Here is a 24,506-nt window from a genome sequence, read left to right on the forward strand (position 1 = left end):
CACCACATTCTTTTGGAGAGATTGGAAACCCAAATTGGTCTACACGGACATGTTCTGGCCTGGTTTAGATCTTATCTGTCGGAAAGATATCAGTTTGTCTCTGTGAATGGTTTGTCCTCTGACAAATCAACTGTAAATTTCGGTGTTCCTCAAGGTTCCGTTTTAGGACCACTATTGTTTTCACTATATATTTTACCTCTTGGGGATGTTATTCGAAAACATAATGTAAACTTTCACTGCTATGCGGATGACACAGCTGTACATTTCAATGAAACATGGTGAAGCCCCAAAATTGCCCTCGCTAGAAGCATGTGTTTCAGACATAAGGAAGTGGATGGCTGCAAACTTTGTACTATTAAACTCGGACAAAACAGAGATGCTTGTTCTAGGTCCCAAGAAACAAAGAGATCTTCTGTTGAATCTGACAATTAATCTTAATGGTTGTACAGTCGTCTCAAATAAAACTGTGAAGGACCTCGGCGTTACTCTGGACCCTGATCTCTCTTTTGAAGAACATATCAAGACCATTTCGAGGACAGCTTTTTTCCATCTACGTAACATTGCAAAAATCTTAAACTTTCTGTCCAAAAATGATGCAGAAAAATTTATCCATGCTTTTGTCACTTCTAGGTTAGACTACTGCAATGCTCTATTTTCCGGCTACCCGGATAAAGCACGAAATAAACTTCAGTTAGTGCTAAATACGGCTGCTAGAATCCTGACTAGAACCAAAAAATTTGATCATATTACTCCAGTGCTAGCCTCTCTACACTGGCTTCCTGTCAAAGCAAGGGCTGATTTCAAGGTTTTACTGCTAACCTACAAAGCATTACATGGGCTTGCTCCTACCTATCTCTCTGATTTGGTCCTGCCGTACATACCTACACGTACGCTACGGTCACAAGACGCAGGCCTCCTAATTGTCCCTAGAATTTCTAAGCAAACAGCTGGAGGCAGGGCTTTCTCCTATAGAGCTCCATTTTTATGGAACGGTCTGCCTACCCATGTCAGAGACGCAAACTCGGTCTCAACCTTTAAGTCTTTACTGAAGACTCATCTCTTCAGTGGGTCATATGATTGAGTGTAGTCTGGCCCAGGAGTGGGAAGGTGAACGGAAAGGCTCTGGAGCAACGAACCGCCCTTGCTGTCTCTGGCTGGCCGGTTCCCCTCTTTCCACTGGGATTCTCTGCCTCTAACCCTATTATAGGGGCTGAGTCACTGGCTTGCTGGGGCTCTCTCATGCCGTCCCTGGAGGGGGTGCGTCACCTGAGTGGGTTGATTCACTGTTGTGGTCATCCTGTCTGGGTTGGCGCCCCCCCCCTTGGGTTGTGCCGTGGCGGAGATCTTTGTGGGCTATACTCAGCCTTGTCTCAGGATGGTAAGTTGGTGGTTGAAGATATCCCTCTAGTGGTGTGGGGGCTGTGCTTTGGCAAAGTGGGTGGGGTTATATCCTTCCTGTTTGGCCCTGTCCGGGGGTGTCCTCGGATGGGGCCACAGTGTCTCCTGACCCCTCCTGTCTCAGCCTCCAGTATTTATGCTGCAGTAGTTTATGTGTCGGGGGGCTGGGGTCAGTTTGTTATATCTGGAGTACTTCTCCTGTCCTATTCGGTGTCCTGTGTGAATCTAAGTGTGCATTCTCTAATTCTCTCCTTCTCTCTTTCTTTCTCTCTCTCGGAGGACCTGAGCCCTAGGACCATGCCCCAGGACTACCTGACATGATGACTCCTTGCTGTCCCCAGTCCACCTGGCCATGCTGCTGCTCCAGTTTCAACTTCCACCTGACTGTGCTGCTGCTCTAGTTTCAACTGTTCTGCCTTATTATTATTCGACCATGCTGGTCATTTATGAACATTTGAACATCTTGGCCATGTTCTGTTATAATCTCCACCCGGCACAGCCAGAAGAGGACTGGCCACCCCACATAGCCTGGTTCCTCTCTAGGTTTCTTCCTAGGTATTGGCCTTTCTAGGGAGTTTTTCCTAGCCACCGTGCTTCTACACCTGCATTGCTTGCTGTTTGGGGTTTTAGGCTGGGTTTCTGTACAGCACTTTGAGATATCAGCTGATGTACGAAGGGCTATATAAATAAATTTGATTTGATTTGAATATCTACATCTGCGATCTTACTGTTCATAACCTCTACAAACAACGGTAGGAGCTGAAATCATGCTGGCTCTCCATGCTGAGGGTTCTTCTTGCCTCTGCACATCACAATGCACACTCAGTCAGTCCTTCTCACCTCTGAGAGTGAATCATAGGTGTCATTCGGTTTCGGAGAGGACCTGTTTGGATGATCAAATGACCGGAGCAGCTGATTCGTCCCTGGTGATCATCAATTAATTCATTAGCAAATCAGATTTGGCAAAGGGGTAAGAAAGTTGTATAAGAGTGAAACAATTACAGGAGGTTATGCTACCTGGGGGTTAGCTGCCAGGACAGTGTAGTTGCCATCATCGTCGTTATTGGTGACCTCTATGTGTAGTGCACAGGTTCCGTCCCCCTCTCGTATCTTCTTATAATGATAATTTTTTCTCAAGATCTGCTTGCCATCCTTGAACCAGTAAACCTGAAATGGGTTGAAGACCGAGGAAGATTTCTAACAAATGTTGAGTACATGTCCACTCACTGTATGGTGAACATACAGATGAACTGCCATACCGAAGTCCAGATCCTTGACGACCCCCCGAATATAATACAACAGAGAGACCCAATCAAGCAGAGCACTCGGTCCTTCCTCCCTGGCATTGGCAGATAAAATCCTGACAGGATCACATACACATACTAAAAATCTTTGTCATCACTTATACTACAAGGTCATTTAGATGAAAACCTCTGCTAAAAACACATTCTGGGTGACATAACATATTTTTAAAAAACATAAATGTACTGTCTCACCTTAGGTACAGGGATCCCCACCACTTTACAGGAGAACGTTATAGGCACACCCTCCATGGCCCTGAAGTTCTTCAGTTTTTTGCCAAACATGGGAGCGATGCACTTCCCTGTTGGGATCTCATCGTGTTGTACCTCGTCATCTGACTCCTCGACTGGCGTGCGCTCCAGACGGAACTCTATCTCACTCATCAGCCTCTGCTCAAAGTTGGACACTTTGTACTCCTAAAATAAAGAAAGGCCGCTCTATAAAAATAATTGCAGTAGTCATGCCAATAGTGTAAGTCATTAAAGTGCTTTCCTTGCATAGGTTAAATTTAAGCAAAACTAAAAAGAGCATCACTGTTATAATAAATATCTAGGTATCATATCAATATATAATATAAATAATTATAATAAACAGATTAAGATCAAGATGCTGCAAATAATAATACTATGACAGAAATAAAAATAGTATGACACCTGATATAATGGCAGAGACTCCTGCATGTAATGAAGGAAACATATTTACCACTTGAAATATCGTATCAAATACTTCACCAAGATGGAATGGGGATACATTTCAGAAACAGTTTTGGAGAGTGTTTACAGTACTTGAGTAGATTTACAGAGGAGTCAGACCCAGGGCACCATTTCACCATTTAGCAATGGTGATATTGTTTTAAAGGCATGATGGGAGTCAATCCAATTCCAATTTTCCTAATTGAGATGCAATGAAGAACATTGGAATCAAATCAAAGTTTATTGGTCACATACACAGATTTGCAGACGTTATCGCAAATGCTTGTGTTTCTAGCTCCAACAGTGCAGTAATAACACCTAGCAATACACAACAATATGCACTAAACAAGTTTAAATAAATAAATTAAGAAATATCAGAACGAGCAATGTCAGTCCGGAATATAAATATACAGTGCAGTCGGAAAGAATTCAGACCCCTTCCCCAAAATGTTTTTGTTTAGTTACAGCCTTATTCTAAAATTGACGCAATATGTTTTTCCTCATCCATCTACACACAATATCAAATCAAATTAATTTATATAGCCCTTCGTACATCAGCTGATATCTCAAAGTGCTGTACAGAAACCCAGCCTAAAACCCCAAACAGCAAGCAATGCAGGTGTAGAAGCACGGTGGCTAGGAAAAACTCCCTAGAAAGGCCAAAACCTAGGAAGAAACCTAAAGAGGAACCAGGCTATGTGAGGTGGCCAGTCCTCTTCTGGCTGTGCCAGGTGGAGATTATAACAGAACATGGCCAAGATGTTCAAATGTTCATAAATGACCAGCATGTTCGAATAATAATGGTCCTAGGGCTCAGGTCCTCCGAGAGAGAGAAAGAAAGTGAGAAGGAGAGATTTAGAGAACGCACACTTAGATTCACACAGGACACCGAATAGGACAGGAGAAGTACTCCAGATATAACAAACTGACCCTAGCCCCCTGACACATAAACTACTGCTGCATAAATACTGGAGGCTGAGACAGGAGGGGTCAGGAGACACTGTGGCCCCATCAGAGGACACCCCCGGACAGGGCCAAACAGGAAGGATATAACCCCACCCACTTTGCCAAAGCACAGCCCCCACACCACTAGAGGGATATCTTCAACCACCAACTTACCATCCTGAGACAAGGCTGAGTATAGCCCACAAAGATCTCCGCCATGGCACAACCCAAGGGGGGGCGCCAACCCAGACAGGATGACCACATCAGTGAATCAACCCACTCAGGTGACGCACCCCTTCCAGGGACGGCATGAGAGAGCCCCAGTAAGCCAGTGACTCAGCCCCTGTAATAGGGTTAGAGGCAGAGAATCCCAGTGGAAAGAGGGGAACCGGGGTTGAGTCACTGGCTTACTGGGGCTCTTTCATACCGTCCCTAGGAGGGGTGCGTCACTTGAGTGGGTTGAGTCACTGATGTGATCTCCCTGTCTGGGTTGGCGCCCCGTGCCGGGTTGTGCCGTGGCGGAGATCTTTGTGGGCTATACTCAGCCTTGTCTCAGGATGGTAAGTTGGTGGTTGAAGATATCCCTCTAGTGGATTAGGCGTCACTCTAAAGCGGGAAGGTGGAATAAACGAGTCAGGAGTGGGTTTTCTTGGTTGAACACAGTTCTCTATTGAGGGCATTTGGTCAACACAAATAGTCCAACATAATCAATGAAAATCTTCCAAGGAAAAACATACATCTTCTCCTCCGGATGAAACCGGAACACAATAGGCTTATCTTTAAACTACAACAAAAAGTCACGGGATTGTCACCGTCTTAGTGGTTCTTCCTGGATAGCTCCTCTCTCTCTGTGGCCATCTTCCAGAGATAGTTTTCCCCCCCTCTCTGCTGGTTCCATTCTCTCTCTTATAGGGGAAGGAGAGTATGTCATTAGTACCGTCAGCTGTGCTTAATTGCCTCTGGTTACCTTGTCTCCCATGCCTTGTTGGGCTACTATCCATGAGCCCAGCCTGCCCTCTGGTGGTCCTTCCACATACCTTCCCCCCCAGGACCGAACCGGAGGGTCGGGCGCCAGACGCACCGTCTTGGTCGCGTCGGGACAGCGCGTCTGCATTCCCGTTCCTCGATCCGGCCCTGTGGATGACATGGAAAGAGAACGGTTGTAAAGACAAAAACCATCTGGCTATTCTGTTGTTATTGTTTCTCTTACCAGCCATCCACGTGAGGGGCGCATGGTCAGTAACTAATGCGAACCTCCGGGGGGGGCTTGGACGTTTCGGTGGCGAGCTCGCTGGGGTGAGTCGTGGTATGGGATTGGAAGACTCCTTCCGTTCCTCCTTGTCACTTTTTAACAACTCCCCTGTAGACCGATATGTTTCCACCGCCTGGGCTATGTCGTCGGCTGACAACGGGTTGGCTTGCCCCACAACCCTTTTTAAGTCACTGGGTAATTCTCTCAATATCTTGTCCACTACGAGAGTCTCTATCACATGTCCTACTCCCTTTCCAGGTTCTAGCCACTGTTTCGTCAGTCGTATTAAGGCGAAGATCTGGGCACGGACGGGTTGATCAGCTGTATAGGTCCATTGATGGAACTTTACAGCCCTATCTCTGGCAGTCAGCTGGTACCGGGACAGGATCTCGGTTTTTAGTCGCCCATAGTCCGCAGCTTCGCAGGAATCCAGGTCAAAATAGGCTTCCTGAGCCACCCCGGTCAAAAGAGGGGCTAATGCGCTCGCCCATTCTGTGGGCGGCCACTCTTCCAAGGTGGCCGTCCTTTCGAATGTCATGAGGAAGGCCTCAATATCATCCTCCTTGGAGAGACGAGGTAAGATGGCGTGAGCAGCCGCTCTTGGCTTAACTCTAGGTTCTTCTAGTCGGCTCAGCTGTTGTTGCAGGAGCTCTATGGTTGTCTGCTGTGCTGTGACCAATTGTTGTAGTAGGGCGTTATCCATCGTTCTTGAATGGTTCCTCCGGGTCTACTGGAAGAATCTTGATTTACTCACTTATCCTTGTGTCACTCGTCCACCTAATGCCCGCATTCTCCACCAATGTGAGCGGACCAAGTAATTGGGCGTCACTCTAAAGCGGGAAGGTGGAATAAACGAGTCAGGAGTGGGTTTTCTTGGTTGAACACAGTTCTCTATTGAGGGCATTTGGTCAACACAAATAGTCCAACATAATCAATGAAAATCTTCCAAGGAAAAACATACATCTTCTCCTCCGGATGAAACCGGAACACAATAGGCTTATCTTTAAACTACAACAAAAAGTCACGGGATTGTCACCGTCTTAGTGGTTCTTCCTGGATAGCTCCTCTCTCTCTGTGGCCATCTTCCAGAGATAGTTTTCCCCCCCTCTCTGCTGGTTCCATTCTCTCTCTTATAGGGGAAGGAGAGTATGTCATTAGTACCGTCAGCTGTGCTTAATTGCCTCTGGTTACCTTGTCTCCCATGCCTTGTTGGGCTACTATCCATGAGCCCAGCCTGCCCTCTGGTGGTCCTTCCACATACCTTCCCCCCCAGGACCGAACCGGAGGGTCGGGCGCCAGACGCACCGTCTTGGTCGCGTCGGGACAGCGCGTCTGCATTCCCGTTCCTCGATCCGGCCCTGTGGATGACATGGAAAGAGAACGGTTGTAAAGACAAAAACCATCTGGCTATTCTGTTGTTATTGTTTCTCTTACCAGCCATCCACGTGAGGGGCGCATGGTCAGTAACTAATGCGAACCTCCGGGGGGGGCTTGGACGTTTCGGTGGCGAGCTCGCTGGGGTGAGTCGTGGTATGGGATTGGAAGACTCCTTCCGTTCCTCCTTGTCACTTTTTAACAACTCCCCTGTAGACCGATATGTTTCCACCGCCTGGGCTATGTCGTCGGCTGACAACGGGTTGGCTTGCCCCACAACCCTTTTTAAGTCACTGGGTAATTCTCTCAATATCTTGTCCACTACGAGAGTCTCTATCACATGTCCTACTCCCTTTCCAGGTTCTAGCCACTGTTTCGTCAGTCGTATTAAGGCGAAGATCTGGGCACGGACGGGTTGATCAGCTGTATAGGTCCATTGATGGAACTTTACAGCCCTATCTCTGGCAGTCAGCTGGTACCGGGACAGGATCTCGGTTTTTAGTCGCCCATAGTCCGCAGCTTCGCAGGAATCCAGGTCAAAATAGGCTTCCTGAGCCACCCCGGTCAAAAGAGGGGCTAATGCGCTCGCCCATTCTGTGGGCGGCCACTCTTCCAAGGTGGCCGTCCTTTCGAATGTCATGAGGAAGGCCTCAATATCATCCTCCTTGGAGAGACGAGGTAAGATGGCGTGAGCAGCCGCTCTTGGCTTAACTCTAGGTTCTTCTAGTCGGCTCAGCTGTTGTTGCAGGAGCTCTATGGTTGTCTGCTGTGCTGTGACCAATTGTTGTAGTAGGGCGTTATCCATCGTTCTTGAATGGTTCCTCCGGGTCTACTGGAAGAATCTTGATTTACTCACTTATCCTTGTGTCACTCGTCCACCTAATGCCCGCATTCTCCACCAATGTGAGCGGACCAAGTAATTGGGCGTCACTCTAAAGCGGGAAGGTGGAATAAACTATTCAGGAGTGGGTTTTCTTGGTTGAACACAGTTCTCTATTGAGGGCATTTGGTCAACACAAATAGTCCAACATAATCAATGAAAATCTTCCAAGGAAAAACATACATCTTCTCCTCCGGATGAAACCGGAACACAATAGGCTTATCTTTAAACTACAACAAAAAGTCACGGGATTGTCACCGTCTTAGTGGTTCTTCCTGGATAGCTCCTCTCTCTCTGTGGCCATCTTCCAGAGATAGTTTTCCCCCCCTCTCTGCTGGTTCCATTCTCTCTCTTATAGGGGAAGGAGAGTATGTCATTAGTACCGTCAGCTGTGCTTAATTGCCTCTGGTTACCTTGTCTCCCATGCCTTGTTGGGCTACTATCCATGAGCCCAGCCTGCCCTCTGGTGGTCCTTCCACATACAGCAGTAGTTTATGTGTCGGGGGGCTAGGGTCAGTTTGTTATATCTGGAGTACTTCCTACTGTCCTATTCGGTGTCCTGTGTGAATTTAAGTGTGCTCTCTCTAATTCTCTCTTTCTTTCTCTCTCTCGGAGGACCTGAGCCCTAGGACCATGCCTCAGGACTACCTGACATGATGACTCCTTGCTGTCCCCAGTCCACCTGGCCATGCTGCTGCTCCAGTTTCAACTGTTCTGCCTTATTATTATTGGACCATGCTGGTCATTTATGAACATTTGAACATCTTGGCCATGTTCTGTTATAATCTCCACCCGGCACAGCCAGAAGAGGACTGGCCACCCCACATAGCCTGGTTCCTCTCTAGGTTTCTTCCTAGGTTTTGGCCTTTCTAGGGAGTTTTTCCTAGCCACTGTGCTTCTACACCTGCATTGCATGCTGTTTGGGGTTTTAGGCTGGGTTTCTGTACAGCACTTTGAGATATCAGCTGATGTACTAGGGCTATATAAATACATTTGATTTGATGATCTACTTGGCCTTCCTGTGACACCGGTGCTGTAGATGTCCTGGAGGTCAGGCAGTATGCCCCTGCTGTTGGGCTGCCCGCACCAGCCTCTGGAGAGGCCTGCAGTTGTAGGCAGTGCAATTGCTATACCAGACAGTGATACAGCCCGACAGGATGCTCTTAATGGTGTAGAAGTTTGTGAGGGTCTTAGGGGCCAAACTGAATTTCTTCAGCCACCTTCACCACAGTGTATTTATTTCAGGTCATCAGGGATGTGCACGCAGTCATGGGTGAACAGAGAGTACAGGAGGGGGCTGAGCACACACTCCTGCGGGGCCCCCGAGTTGAGGATCAGCGTGGCGGAGGTGTTGTTGCCTACCTTCACCACTTGGGGTCTGCCCGTCCAGGAACCAGTTGCACAGAGAGGGGTTCAGACCCAGGGCACTGAGTTCAGTGATGAGCTTGGAGGGCATTATGGTGTTGAAGGCTGAGCTGTAGTCGATGAATAGCATTCTTACTTAGGTACAGTATTTATCTTGTCCAGATGGGATAGGGCTGTGTGCAGTGAAGTGGAGATTCCGTTGTCTGTTGATCTGTTGGGGCAGTATGCGATTTGTAGTGGGTTTAGGTTGTCGGGTAAGGTGGAGGTGATATAATCCTTAACTAGCCTCTCAAAGTACTTCATGATGACAGAAGTGAGTGATAGTCATTTAGTTCAGTTACCTTCGCTTTATTGGGTACAGGAACAATGTTGGATATAAGCAAGTGGGGACAACAGACTGGGATATGGAGAGATTGAATATGCCAATGAATACTCCAGCCAGCTCGTCTGCACATGCTCTGACGACGCGGCTTGGGATGCCGTCTGGGCCGACAGTTTTGCGAGGGTTAACGAGCTTAAATTACTTACTCACATCAGCCACGAACAACGAGAGCACACAGTCCTCGTGAGCAGAGGGGGCCCACGTCGTGTCTCAATGTTGTTTTCCTCGAAGCGGGTGAAGAAGGTGTTGCTGCCATCTATCCACGTGTTTTTTTGGTTTGGATCAATTCTAATCGCCAGAGTGGGAACAACATCATCTATGCACTTCCTGATGAACCCATTCACTGAGTCAGTGTATAGTGTGGAATTTCAGTGTATACGTACACTACCATTCAAAAGTTTGGGGTCACCTTGTTTTTGAAAGAAAAGCTATTTTTTGTCCACTAAAATAATATCAAATTGATCAGAAATACAGTTCTGACATTGTTAATGTTGTAAATGACTATTTTAGCTGGAAATGGCAGATTTTCTATGGAATAACCAGAATAGAAAGAGGAGTGGGAGGCCCCGGTGCACAACTGAGCAGGAGGACAAGTACATTAGAGTGTCTAGTTTGAGAAACAGACGCCTCACAAGTCCTCAACTGGCAGCTTCATTAAATAGTACCTGCAAAACACCAGGTTCAACATCAACAATCTTCTAGGCAGATCTTCCGTTGATACTTAGATATATATATTTTTAAATAATTGCAAACAAAAAAATTTTGGTAATGGAACTGAACAGGTAATGTTAGTGGTAATGGTAGTGCTGTCTGAGATGTATAGAAATTATGACAACATTACAACATAATGACTTTCAGAGGGATAACAGATGGGATCCATGGCTTCAGTTGAAATCTTGTATTTTAAATAAATGTTTTTTTATACATAAGAAAGGTAGAAGGTTGCTCACATCTTAGAATGTCATATACAGTACCTCAGCCTATTTAGGACATAACATGAGTTTGGTCGATATTTCAGTTTAGAAATCGTTTAAAATCAGTGGTCACCAACCTTTGCTGAGTCAAGATCACTCAGTCAAAATGCAAGCCAAGATCTACCGCTCAGATAATTTTTAAACAAGCTTATGCAACATTAACCAGGCTATAGGGCGCCCCAATACATTATCGCTGCACATTGGCTACGCTTGAATAGCCCTGCTAATGTTGTTCTTCTCAGACCATTTAGAAATTATATTTCAAAATTGTTGGTCTATGATCTCACTGGTAAGAGATAATTTGTTCTATTACTTGTGAGGCACAGCTCAGTGAGCATAATAATGAGTTTTTTTTTTACTGGACTGATGACCTGCATCTGATGGTCAGTCTGTGGGGAGGGAGCAGTGGTGAGACTGCCTCTCACCCGACTCAACGTCCCTCCTCTCTCCCTCCCTCCGCTGAGAAAAGGGGACACAGTCTTCCAACTGACGCGAAACATACACTATATATACAAAAGTATGTGGACACCCCTTCAAATTAGTGGATTCGGCTACTTCAGCCACACCCGGTGTATAGAATCGAGCACACAGCCATGCAATCTCCATAGACAAACATTGGCAGTAGAATGGCCTTACTGAACAGCTTTCAACCTGGCACCTTCATGGAATGCCACCTTTCTAACAAGTCAGTTCCTCAAATGTCTTCCCTGCTAGAGCTGCCCTGGTCAAATGTAAGTGCTGTTATTGTGAAGTGGAAACATCTAGGAGCAACAACGGCTCAGCCAAGAAGTGGTAAGCTACAAAAGCTCACAGAAAGGGATTGGCGAGTGCTGAAGCACATAAAAATCGCCTGTCCTTGGTTGCATAACGCTTCACCATCTGGCATTCCTAAATCGCCCAACATCAGTGCCCGACCTCAGTAATGCTCGTGGCTGAATGGAAGAAAGTCACCGCAGCAATGTTCTAACTTATATTGGAAAGCCTTCCAGAAGAGTGGAGGCTGTTATAGCGGCAGAGGGTGGACCAACTCCATTTTAATACCGATGATTTTGGAATGAGATGTTTGACGAGCCGTCCACATACTTTTGGTCATGTAGTGTATGTCGCACTGCATCATGCACCAATTCATGTTGTTACTCCTATGACTAAAGAAAGTGAAACGTTCCTCGATATAAAATAAGACACAAGCCGCAAATAATAGCAATGCAAGCTTATCGAAACACTTCGCTATACTCATTAATTGTAGCTGCAGTGGTGGTTGTAGTGTGAGTGGAAGTAGGAAGAAGGCACATTTGATGGCTTTTAAAGTTTTGAACAAAGTATTAACAGTGCTGAATAACAACTTAAACATGAACTTACTCATTAAAAACAGCAGCTGTTTGCTGTATTCATTGAGTCTTTCTCATCATGGTTGTAAAAGTCTCACATTATCAACTTTCTGTGCATTCCAGGCATCCTTTTACATTATATGGCACAAGGAAACTGCAGACTCTTGATCTGAGCTATCTGCTTGGCCAGCGTTAGAGTCCTATAGGTGCACTTGATTTGCTCTCTGGAACTGCCGGATAGGCGTCGGACTACCTTCAGAAACATGAAATGGTTCCAAATGGGAACACCTTGCCAACCTGGTGCTCGGGCTGCTGAATGAAGTGCACCTACTGCCAACAGTGTGAAACAGATAAAATAAATAGGAATGCAAGGCTTTATCATCGTTTTTTTCATGTTTGGTGATCAACTAGGAATGGTTTGGAGATTGACCAGTCTATCACAACGGGTTGTGGCCCACTGCTTTAGATTATTCATGAAATGGATATTAGTTTACAAATACTTTAAAAGTGCATGACTTATGATTAATTGGCGACAGATTCCGCATAAAAACAATATGCATATTTCCCCACCAGATATGTTTATGTCAAATTGACTTGTTGCCGATAAAATTGTGCGTAATGACGTAGCGAGATTATTTTTATTTGTTAAACGGCAGTCAAGCATCAATGATCATGTCACCAGAATAAGACGCTCAATATTTATTGAAAGCTCATCACCTTGCACTTTCACCACCCTGTGAAGTTCATCATAATTTATTTAATCTGTAGCCTAATAAACTGCATGCTTTCTTGACAAATCGTAGTGGCAGGACCACAAAACATGTCATTACGTAACTCCAAGTTTACTTTGATATGACGGTTAATATATCAATATTTGCTCATAAAGGCGTTTCTACCGACATTTCTCGCTTAATTCATTTTACCAATACAAAAAGATTCCACTTTGTCTAGCGTATTTTGTTTTGTCTACATTTAGACCGTTTACAGAAACATTTTCTGTTTCCATCAGGCCTGTCAGGACATTTTTTATCCGACGTACTTTACTTGCATAAAAAGTTTGGACGGAAACATGGTTACTGTTTGGATATAGGAGTATGCATCCATACTATTTAAAACCTGTTTTCAACATACTGTAACGCTTTACATTAAGTTGCCCTTATACCAGTGTAGAAATGCTGTAATTACTACACTCACAATATGTAATATTTTTAATAATGATGTACTGTAGTTATTGAGCGGCTTCACTGCAAGTATATTGTTTGTTTTAAATATTCAGTAATTTGACAAATTTGAAAAAGAAACAATTATGGGGGGGGGGGGGGGGTGGAATTATTGTATTTTTTATTTTTTCTGTGCGGGGGTCTTGGGGAACTGTGGGGGGAATCTTGGAGGGCTGGTGGGAGATCTGTCGACGTGTGCTTGAGCACTGGTTGCTTCTGTGTGTCGCTCTGAATGGGAGGCTGTTAGATCACTAATGTGATGTACTGTAGTTGTTGAGCGGCTTCACTGCAAGTATATTGTTTGTTTTAAATATTCAGTAATTTGAAAAATAAACAATTATGATGGGCTTGAATGGTTTTAGTTATTATGCAAATAGAATAAGGAACTATTCCTCTCTAACGAAAAATGATTGCAGTCAGAGTGCAGTATAACTGCAGTTAGAGTGAAATATAACTGCAGTATGCTGCAATTACTGTGCCCAAAATAACAGTTTTTTTTACTACAGTAATATTGCAGTGTAACTGCAGTTAGTGTGCAGTTATTCTGGAATTATTGCATCCAAAATACCAGTCAATTGCAGTTAAGGCAGTTTCAAAACTGCAATCTTTTTTTGTAAGGGTTACAAACATGTTTATCCAATGTCGTTACTGGCGTAAATACAGTGTTTCTGCATAGGTATAAGAGCAACTTAATGTAAAGTGTTACCAAATGTTCTGAGCAAAGCATTGCTTGGGAGAGAGATGTTCGCTGTACCTCGTCATAGTTAAAGACAGTGGCGGGAATGTTTGGTCCGAGGTGTCTGCTCGCTGTTTTCCCCTCATAAGTAGTCGGCTTCTATGAGAGGATAGGGATGAATGATGAACACCAACACAAATGCACACACACTAATGAACAAACACACACACCCATGGACACACACAAAGACACACAGGCATCACTACCGCTAATGTGTGAGTAATGTGTGATTAATATGATATGCATGGTGTTATATGGGACACATATAGTACATGATGAATGAATATGGAAAATGAATGATTGGAAAAGGATTGCTCGCTGATGCTCTGCTGATCGCTCAGTTTAGATGAATGCGTGTTCTCACTGCTTCCAGATTGTTTCACATTGTCACTTTACCCCAGTTCCAATGTTAAAGGAAAACAAAATGAATTTGTAATAAGAATTCCAGAATAGCAAATTGGAAGCAAGTGAGAATGCACCATGCAGTCTCCACTTTGTATTCTTTTCAAATGTTTGAAGAACGTGGTATTCAAACAGGTGTTGGGTTGAAAAGAATTTGTAGAAGAAGAATGCTTTATTTATTTGAGATCCCTCTGTCCATTTGTTGGTTCCACTCCAAGCCATATTATTACTGCATAACTCATTCATTTAGTTACATATTCAGTCATTCACCCAATCTGTAATGGAAGGTACAGTATGTGCCTCACGGCATAACAGTACAATTGAAGGGATATATCCTATACCTGTTGTACATGACCACGCATTAAATCTTCATTGAACCTAAGCTTTTTCTCAATATCGTGGAGGAGAGTTTGTTGGCTGCTACGAATATCATCATCTAAAATAGGACGAGTGCTTGTAGGCAACTTCTTCAGTATGCCTTGAGGTGGCCTGGGGATCAAAACAAATTAATTAGCAAAAATGTATTTTTACAATATATAAAACTGAAACACAATGAATTGAATAGTGAAGTAAGAGGATTCCGCCCCTGCTTATTCCTTTCCCTCTAGTAATCTTCCAATCAGGATGTTTTTTAAACTGGGAACTTTCTGGAATTCAGGAATCATAGGGTCTTACCTATGAGCACTCCTGGGCAGACCCATAGAGTTGGTGGCTTGTGTGGTGTGTAGAGAGGGCAGGACAGAGCTGAGGAAGGCCACATGGTTCTGGATGGGGCTGGAGGTACTGGAGGTCGGGGACGCTGCCTGCGGGGGCGACTGCTGTGGCAGGGCGAACACAGCGTTTAGGTAGGCAGCAGGCAACATGGTCAGGGAGGTGGGGGAGGACATGAAGGAAGGGGGGCTGGTGGGTGACTTGAGGACTCTGGTGGGTAAGACTCTGGGTTGCGGAGAGAACTGGTTGGGGTTGGAGGAGTTGAGCTCGGCAGCCAGCTTGTGGAGCAACGGAACGGGGGACTCTGTAGGAGAGGGACTCGTAAATGGAGAGAGGGGAGTCTGGGCAGTGATGAACTCCTTTGGCCTAGAGTAGTTGAAGCTCTGTGACGTAGGAGCCAGGTTGAGGAGGGAGGCGTGGGTTGTTCTGAGCAGGGGAGTGGGGGAGGTGTTCTGCATGGTTGTGGGTGCCTTGTTGAAAGCTACAGGGATGGAGCTGAGAGACGCTGTGGGGGCTGTATTCAGATGAGGTGTGGGAGGTGTGCTAAACTTGGGTACGTGAATGGCTTTAGGCAGGGATGAGTGGGTTAAATTCAGCTGGGAAGAATGGGTGGTGTTTTGCTGGGTCATATAGGGTGGGGATGCAGGGCTGGTGTACAGGTGTGGTGCAGGAACAGTTCTCAGCAGAGAGGCAGATGGAGGGGAGCTCTTACAAGAAGGAGCTGTCTTCAATTGAGGAAGGGACGGCAGGGTACCCATAACTGGTGCAGGAGGGGCTGTGTTCAGTAGCGTTGCAGAGGTAGTGTTCTTTGGTGGTACAGGGCTTGTGTTTAGCAGGGGTGAAGAAGTAGAATAGGAATGGGTGGTGTATGGGTTCAGTAGTGGTGCAGATGCAATGTTTAGCAGGTGGGCAGGGGGACTAGTGTTTAGCTGGGGTGTAGGGGTAGTGTTCAAGCTGGTCACAGGGGCGGAGTTGAGAAAGGGTGTTGGGGCTGTGGTCAGTATGGGTGCGGCGTGGGTGGTCTGCAGGAGCATGGGGGTAGATGAACGGGGCAGGTTTGACTGAGGCTGGGCTTGGGTCTGTGCCTGGGACTCGTGGTGTGTCTGGGCTGGCCAGGCAGATGCCTCCGGTTGGCTCTTGGTGGCTCCGTTTGGCTCAGTCTCAGTCTGCTGCTGCTCCATAAGCACCTGGTTGTGCAGAAGCTGCAGCTGGACAGGGTCTCTGAGAAAACAGAATATGTTGAAAACTTTATATAATAAAACTAGCCTGGTCCCAGATCTGTTTATGTGGTCTTACCAATTCATAAATCCTTGTCAAGCCAAACCATAGGAGTTGGCAAGACAGTATAAACAGATCTGAGACCAGGCTATAATTAAACCATATGTTTGTCTTAATGTGTTCCTCACCCGAATAACTACAAATACTCGAGACACAGTTCCGTAAAAAGTAATGAGCACAATATGTCTTTCAGGGGCAGGTTTGAGAAATAGTCTGCCCTTTTAACGTATAGGAGAATCCAGGGAGCATCCAGACTCTAAACACACTCAGATCTGCAATTGGAAATGTCAATAATGTTCTGTATCAAGCTTGGTATAAGACCATTCATTGCATTATTCTAGCATTTTTAAAATGAGTTTTAATGCCCTTACTGAGATGCATGTTCTGTAGCTTCTTATTCAATATCAGTCACTTTGATAATGTAGAGTGAAAACAAGACAATAACTTATTGTTCCTCAATCAATTATTATTATTAACACTATGCAGAACACATACCATCTTAGTGCCTTGTTCGAACAGAAATATGAAAAACACAATAGCAGAGTGCAACAATTCATAGCATGTGCATGCAAAAAGCATAGCATTGCACTTAAGTATGTTAAGAAATCACCAACCTCGGTTTTTTGTAGTTTTAAACTCCACATAGTTAAGCACAGATATGTATTCAGTAGACAAATGACAACTGGAATGCAGCAGATCTGATAGGGAGCTCAAGAGGAGACATTCCCACCTTCAATGTTTACTGTTTTAAATACAGCCCAAACAACTCAAGCTGCTTTCTTCATTTCAAAACAAGGACCACAATTGAAAAAATACATCACAAGACTGAGACCAAACTATTATAGAATTACTTTTATAATTAAGCATATTTTCTCATAACAAAATCAACTGCAGGTGCAAAATTTGGGAAACACAATGGTGATAAAACAAATAGTTTGTGGTCTGATTGGTTGTTCATTTGGCCCTAAATCATGTTAGGATTTGTCTTAAGTTAAGTGATACTAGATAAGTTGAAAAATACTTGAGAATTAGAATACTTACAGTTTGGGCTTGGCCAGTACTGGAGGTGGTTCCTTATTGGCCAACTGCGACACATCTTCATATGAATGGCTATTGGATGCTTCACTCTGGTTTTCCGTTTCATCCTCAGGCAGTTTAAAGTGCACACGGAGGCCTGCCCTGGAGCTGGACCTGGGCCCGTTGTGGTTAACCAGAACCCCAGGTTTAAGGCAGGAGGAGTTGGGGGGATCAGGGAGGTTTACATGGGGAGGGGGCTCAGGTTTATGGATAGGAGTCCCTTCCACCTTAGGCCGAAGACCAACGGGAGGGTCAGGTAACACTGAAAAGGCTCTGGAGTCTCCCTGGTCAGTCTTGGGCATCTCACCACTGCTCTGGGGCTCCTGGCATAGCCCACTGGAGCTAGTAGGCAGGTCTGGGTGAGGGGTGCTCAGGTAGAGTGGGTCCAGATGATATGTGTTGGAGCTACGGGTGCCTATACGGAGGCTGCTGCCCAGGCTTAGTGGATCCAGGCTGGGCATGCTGGGGCTGATAGGCACCTGGCGCAGCATGCTGGAGTTCAGAGGGTCTAGACGGAGGGTACTGGTGCTCAGAGGTTCCAGTCGTAAATTGCTGGAGCTGAAGGGATCCAGGCGGATGGTGCTGGAGTGAGGCTTGATGCTGTTGGTGACAAGAGCCTCAGCTTGAGGCTTTAGTCTGGGCAGAGTGAGATCTGTTGAAGAAGGCTCTGGAACTTGTGTGGACTCCATTGTTAAAGTGCCTACGAGAGTTTTCACGTGGTTGTTGTTGGTGTTTTCATTTCCTAATGAGGTACAGGGAGAAGGATAGGTACAAAGCCAAGTGAAAGTCTAAACATCCCTCTCACAGTTTTCACATTTTGCTGCATGGAATTTTCCCCTTCTAATCTACACAACCTACTCCACATTTTCAAAGTGAAAGAACAATTATAGAAAATGTTCTAAATTTATACAAAAATGTAAAACAAACATGGCATGATTGCGTACGTCTTTACACCCCTGAGTTAATACTTGGTGGAAGCACCTTTGGCAGCAATTACAGCGTGAATGATTTTGAATAAGATTCTACCAACTTTGCACAACTAATAGGGCAACATTTATCCATTGTCTTTTTTTATTGTATTTTATTGCTCAAGTTCAGAAAAATTGATTGACAGCAATATTCAAACCTGCTTTTAAAATCATATTTAAGTCAGGGCTGAGGCTGGACCACTCAGAAGCACTTAACACCTCTTGGAAAGCCCTTATGTTGTGTCTTTGGCATTACAATTTGTAAAATTGACCCGCTGAAAAATAAAACTAATTTCCAGGGTTAGGTATTTAGAAGACTGAAGTAGATTTTCCTCTTACTTTTTTACCTGGGCTTTGAACCTATCATATTTATTTTGTTCCTGACAAACTCCTCAGTCCCTGCCGGTGACAAGGATACCCATAACATGATGCTTCCACCACAATACTTGAAAATGCCGAGAGTTCCACTCTGATGGGTTGTAATTTGACTCAAACATTTTTGTTTTTAATTTAGGCCAAAAAGTACATTTATTTGCAATGTTGTCTTGCAGTATTACTTAACGTAAATAATTGATGATTTGGAGTGGATTTTTTAAGACAGGCTTCTTTTTTAAAAACGTTTTCATAAAAGCCAGTAATGTGGAGTGAATGCAATGTTGTTAATCAATGCACAGTTTTCTCTCAGCTCAGCCAATGAATCCTAAGATTCAAAGTGATGTTGTTGAGGAGTTTCCAATTGCCATACTTGACCATACTCAAAGGGATATTCTGTGTCTTGGAATTATTTCTTAGAGACCCCTGATCTATGCCTGTGGGGGGAAAAAAAAACAGACATGCTTTTAAAGCTCATTGGTGGCTCTGAGGTTGAATCATTGTTTGACATTCACTATCAATTTGAGGGACCTTCCAGAGACAGGTAAAGTTGTTCTTAAATCATGATAACCACAACTTTGACAAACAGATTGTTGTGTGATTTTGTATGAAAATATTTACTTACTTATTTAGATGTGCCACAGAAAAGAGTTTGAAGACCATTGCAATCAGGACTGTTTTATATTTTTATTAATTTCAGAAAAATTATAATTTTTCTTTCACTGTGGATAAAAAAAAAAAGTGAAAACTATGCAAGTGTGTGTAGACTTTCACGAGGTACTGTAAACAGTCTTCAAATATTATCTTACGAATAGAACTTCCAAGTCTAAACTTTGTAAGCCAGTGACGTTACCTTTCACCCGTAGTGCAGCGATACTGGATACAGTTCCATATTTGTTGCTTGCAGTGCAAGTGAATTTTCCAGAATCTTCAGGAAAGACTTCAGCAATGACCAAAGTGCATATTTCCTCTAAAGGGAATACAAAATTAAGGAGATGAGCACCAGCTGAATGTCATTGTTGAAGTTCAGGCAACATGACTGATAGGTTAAAGTGCAGAAAAATGACTATACTGTACTAAAATATAAAATGCAACATGTAAAGTGTTGGTCCCATTTCTCATGAGCTGAAATTAAAGATCCCAGAAAAAGCAGAAAAAGCTTATTTTTCTCAAATGTTGTGCACAAATGTGTTTACATCCCTGTTGGTAAGCAGTTATCCTTTGCCAAGATAATCCATCTACCTAACAGGTGTGGCATATCAAGAAGCTGATTAAACAGCATGATCATTACACAGGTGCACCTTGAGTTGGGGACAATAAAAGGCCAATATAAAACGTGCAGTTTTGTTATGCAATGCCACATATGTCTCAAGTTAAGGGAGCATGCAATTTGCATTCTGACTGCAGGAATATCCACCAGAGCTGTTACCAGAGAATTGAATGTAAATATTTCTCCCATAAGCCGCCCCCAACGTTATTTTAGAGTATTTGGCTATACGTCCACATGGCCTCACAACCACAGAACACGTGTAACCACCCCAGCCCAGGACCTCCACATCCAGCTTCTTCACCTGCGGGATGGTCTGAGGCAAGTCACCCGGACAGCTGATGAAACTGTGAGTTTGCACAACTGAAGAATTTCAGCAAAAACTGTCAGAAACCATCTCAGGGAAAATCCTCTGTGTGCTCGTCGTCTTCACCAGGGTTTTGACTTGACTGCAGTTTGGTGTTGTAACCAACTTTATTGGGCAAATGTTCACCTTCGATGTCCAGTGGCAAGCAGGAGAAGTGTGCTCTTCACGGATGAATCCCGGTGTCAACTGCACCGGACAGATGGCAGACATCGTGTATGGCGTTGTGTGTGCGAGCGGTTTGCTGATGTTGTGAACAGAGTGCCCAAGGTAGCGGTGGGGTTATGTATGGGCAGGCATAAGTCACAGACAACAAACATAATTGCATTTTATCGATAGCAGTTTGAATGCACAGAGATACAGTAACAAGATCCTGAGGCCCATTGTCGTGCCATTCATCCAGCACCATCACATCGTATTTCAGCACGGTCCCATGTTGCAAGGATCTGTACACAATTCATGGAAGTATTCAATGGCCTGCATACTCACCAGACATGTCACCCATTGAGTATGTTTGGGATGCTCTGGATCAACGTGTACGATAGAGTGTTCCAATTCCCGCCAATATCCAGCAACTTCGCACAGCCATTGAAGAGGAGTGGGACAACATTCCACAGGCCACAATCAACAGCATGATTAACTCTATGCTAAGGAAGTATGTCGCGCTGCATGAGGCAAATGGTGGTCACACCAGATACTGACTGGTTTTCTGATCCATGCCCATACTTTTTTTTTAAAGGTATCTGTGATCAACATATGCACTGTTGACATCGGAAGTGTACATACACCTGAGGCAAATACATTTAAACTCAGTTTTTCACAATTCATGACATTTAATCCTAGTTAAAATTCCCTGTTTTAGGTCAGAATAATATAGTAGAGAGAATTTATTTATTTCAGCTTTTATTTCTTTCATCACATTCCCAGTGGGTCAGAAGTTTACATACACTCAATTTGTATTTGGTAGCATTGCCTTGAAATTGTTTAACTGAAACGTTGTGGGTAGCCTTCCACAAGCTTCCCACAATAAGTTGGGTGAATTTTGTCCCATTCCTCCTGACAGAGCTGGTGTAACTGAGTCAGGTTTGTAGGCCGCCTTGCTCGCACGCGCTTTTTCAGTTCTGCCCACATATTTTCTATAAGATTGAGGTCAGGGCTTTGTGATGGCCACTCCAATACCTTGACTTTGTTGTCCTTAAGCCATTTGCCACAACATTGGAAGTTTGCTTGGGGTCCATGTCCATTTGGAAGATCCATTTGTGACCAAGCTTTAACTTCCTGACTGATGTCTTGAGATGTTGCTTCAACATATCCACATAATTGTCCTCCTCATGATGCCATCTATTTTGTGAAGTGCACCAGTCCCTTCTGCAGTTAAAACACCCCCACAACATGTTACTGTCAACCCCATGCTTCACGGTTGGGAGGTTGTTTTCCCGCTTGCAACCCTCCCCCCTACAAACATAACGATGGTCATTACGGGCAAACAGTTTTATTTCTTTTTCATCAGACCAGAGGACATTTCTCCAAAAAGTAAGATCTTTGTCCCCATCTGCAGTTGCAAACTGTAGTCTGACTTTTTTATGGCGGTTCTGGAGCAGTGGCTTCTTCCTTTCTGAGCAGCCTTTCAGGTTATATCAATATTGGACTCGTTTAACTGTGGATATAGATACTTTTGTACCTCCAGCACCTTCACAAGGTACTTTGCTGTTGTTCTGGGATTGATTTGCACTTTTCGCACCGAAGTATGTTAATCTCTAGGAGACATAACGAGACTCATTCCTGAGCGGTATGACGGCTCTCGTTTGGAAATTGCTCCCAAGGATGAACCAGACTTGTGGAGTTCTACAAATTTTTGTCTGGGGTCTTGGCTGATTTCTTTTGATTTTCCCATGATGTCAAGTAAAGAGGCACTGAGTTTGAAGGTAGGCCTTGAAATACATCCACATGTACACCTCCAATTGACTCAAATGATGTCAATTAATCTATCAGAAGCTTCTAAAGCCATGACATAATTTTCTGGAATTTTCCAAGCTGTTTAAAGGCACAGTCAACTTAGTGTATGTAAACTTCTGACCAACTGGAATTGTGATACAGTGAATTATAAGTGAAATAATCTGTTTCTATCCTGTTAGGTAGATGGATTATCTTGGCAAAGAATAATTGTTGGAAAAATGACTCGTGTCATGCACAAAGTAGATGTCCTAACCGACTTGCCAAAACTATAGTTTGTAAACAAGAAATTTGTGGAGTGGTTGAAAAATGAGTTTTAATGACTCCAACCTAAGTGTATGTAAACGTCCGACTTCAACTGTATGTATGCGGATGACTCAACACTATACACATCAGCTACTACAGCGACTGAAATGACTGTAATACTCAACAAAGAGCTGCAGTTAAGTTTCAGAGTGGGTGGCAAGGAATAAGTTAGCCGTAAATATTTAGAAAACTAAAAGCATTGTATTTGGAACAAAACACTCACTAAACCCTAAACCTCAACTAAATCTTGTAATAAATCATGTGTAAATTGAGCAAGTTGAGATGACTAAACTGCTTGGAGTAACACTAGATTGTAAACTGTCATGGTCAAAACATATTGATGCAGTAGTAGCTAAGATGGGGAGAAGTCTGTCTCCAATAAAGCGATGCTCTGCCTTCTTAACAACACTATCAACAAGGCAGGTCCTACAGGCCCTAGTTTTGTCGCACCTTGACTAATGTTCAGTCGTATGGTCAGGGGCCACAAAAAAGGACATAGGAAAATTGCAATTGGCTCAGAACAGGTTAGCACGGCTGGCCCTTGGATGTACACAGAGAACTAATATTAATCTCTCCTGGCTGAAAGTGGAGGTATTGACATGTTGAAGGAACCGAGCTGTCTGTCAAAACTACTGGCACACAGCTCGGACACCCATGTATACCCCACAAAACATGCCACAAGAGGTCTCTTCACAGTCCCCAAGCCCAGAACATACTATGGGAGGCACACAGTACTACATAGAGCCATGACTACATGGAACGCTTTTCCACATCAAGTAACTGACACAAGCAGTACAATTAAATTTAAAAAACAGATGAACACTTTATAGAACAGCGGGGACTGTGAAGCAACACAAACATTGGCACAGACACATGCATACACACACGATAACATACGTACTATACATACACATGGATTTAGTACTGTAGATATGTGGTAGTGGTGGAGTAGGGGCCTGAGGGCACACAGTGTGTTGTGGAATCTGTGAATGTATCGTAATGTTTTATATTTGTATAAACTGCTTTAATTTTGCTGGACCCCAGGAAGAGGAGTTGCTGCTTTGGCAGCAGCTAATGGGGTTCCATAATAAATACATATACAAAACTCAGTAAAATCTTTGAAATTGTTGCCTGTTACTTTTTGTTCACTGTATAGCAGCATGGTAGCTGTACTATGTAGCTAACCTACTGTATGTACGGTATATGTATAGTGAAAAATAAATACAGTAAGCCTCTGCATTGTAAAATATGTCTGCATTTCTATATACTGTATAATTATTGCTCAATAGATTGTATTTTCTAAGATACAGAGAACTAATACGCATTCATAAAATGCATATGCTGTAAGTGAGCTGTTTTCCCCAATGGCACAGCAGCTACATTTGCTTCCATTCACGAGTGCTTCCCTGCGTTTCAGGCACTCTGAAAGGCTTTGTAACCATGATAGTTCAACAGACACAGGTTGTTGAGGTTCCTTATAAGGTTGAGTTTTAGGAGGAGAAGTAAACTGGTTTTTATGCAGAGGAGTTACAGAAGCTTCAGCCCCAGCCAGATACTGTAAACATCTGGAAAGAGGAATAGTGTACACTGGTTCATAGAAAACATCACCTAAGCTACAGTAGGACTTTGACTTTCTGAGGCCATTGTATCTAATGCTTGTATATTGTGAATAAAATGCACATATCAGTAACACAAACTAAAACACATAACACAAACTATTTTGATACATGCAGAAATATGCTGCATCTTAAGATTTTACAATTGTATTAATTGTACCATGACAGTCTCTCCTTTGCATAATACGTACCTGATTCATCCATGGATCGAGGCTCTAAAAATGAAGAAAATGCTAATATATTTGTAATCGTATGAAATCAGAGCTTTCTGTTCTTCATGCAGCCTTCTAAAAAACTTCCTCTCAGTTTTTTACATTTTTATACTCTTTAACAGTTTTCAAAAT

At 43.9% G+C, this 24,506-nt stretch overlaps 1 protein-coding gene across 2 annotated transcripts in view; it reads right to left on the bottom strand.

Annotated features, from left to right (window-relative positions):
• LOC109899579 (myopalladin-like) overlaps window positions 1-24,506 on the bottom strand; it is a 50,444-nt gene that overhangs the window by 3,906 nt on the left and 22,032 nt on the right. The window contains exons 8-16 of one of the 2 annotated variants that reach the window (XM_020494930.2): window positions 24,354-24,377; window positions 19,510-19,626; window positions 17,281-18,058; window positions 14,926-16,182; window positions 14,592-14,739; window positions 13,867-13,947; window positions 2,895-3,116; window positions 2,416-2,565; window positions 2,239-2,321 (exon numbers count right to left, since the gene is read on the bottom strand). In XM_020494930.2, the coding sequence (XP_020350519.2) occupies window positions 2,239-2,321; window positions 2,416-2,565; window positions 2,895-3,116; window positions 13,867-13,947; window positions 14,592-14,739; window positions 14,926-16,182; window positions 17,281-18,058; window positions 19,510-19,626; window positions 24,354-24,377 (2,860 nt within the window). The remainder of the gene's footprint in view (window positions 1-2,238; window positions 2,322-2,415; window positions 2,566-2,894; window positions 3,117-13,866; window positions 13,948-14,591; window positions 14,740-14,925; window positions 16,183-17,280; window positions 18,059-19,509; window positions 19,627-24,353; window positions 24,378-24,506) is intronic. The other variant, XM_031835890.1, reaches the window with a different exon arrangement.

This window comes from Oncorhynchus kisutch, linkage group LG11, assembly GCF_002021735.2.
Source record: "Oncorhynchus kisutch isolate 150728-3 linkage group LG11, Okis_V2, whole genome shotgun sequence".
Taxonomy (NCBI): domain Eukaryota; kingdom Metazoa; phylum Chordata; class Actinopteri; order Salmoniformes; family Salmonidae; genus Oncorhynchus; species Oncorhynchus kisutch.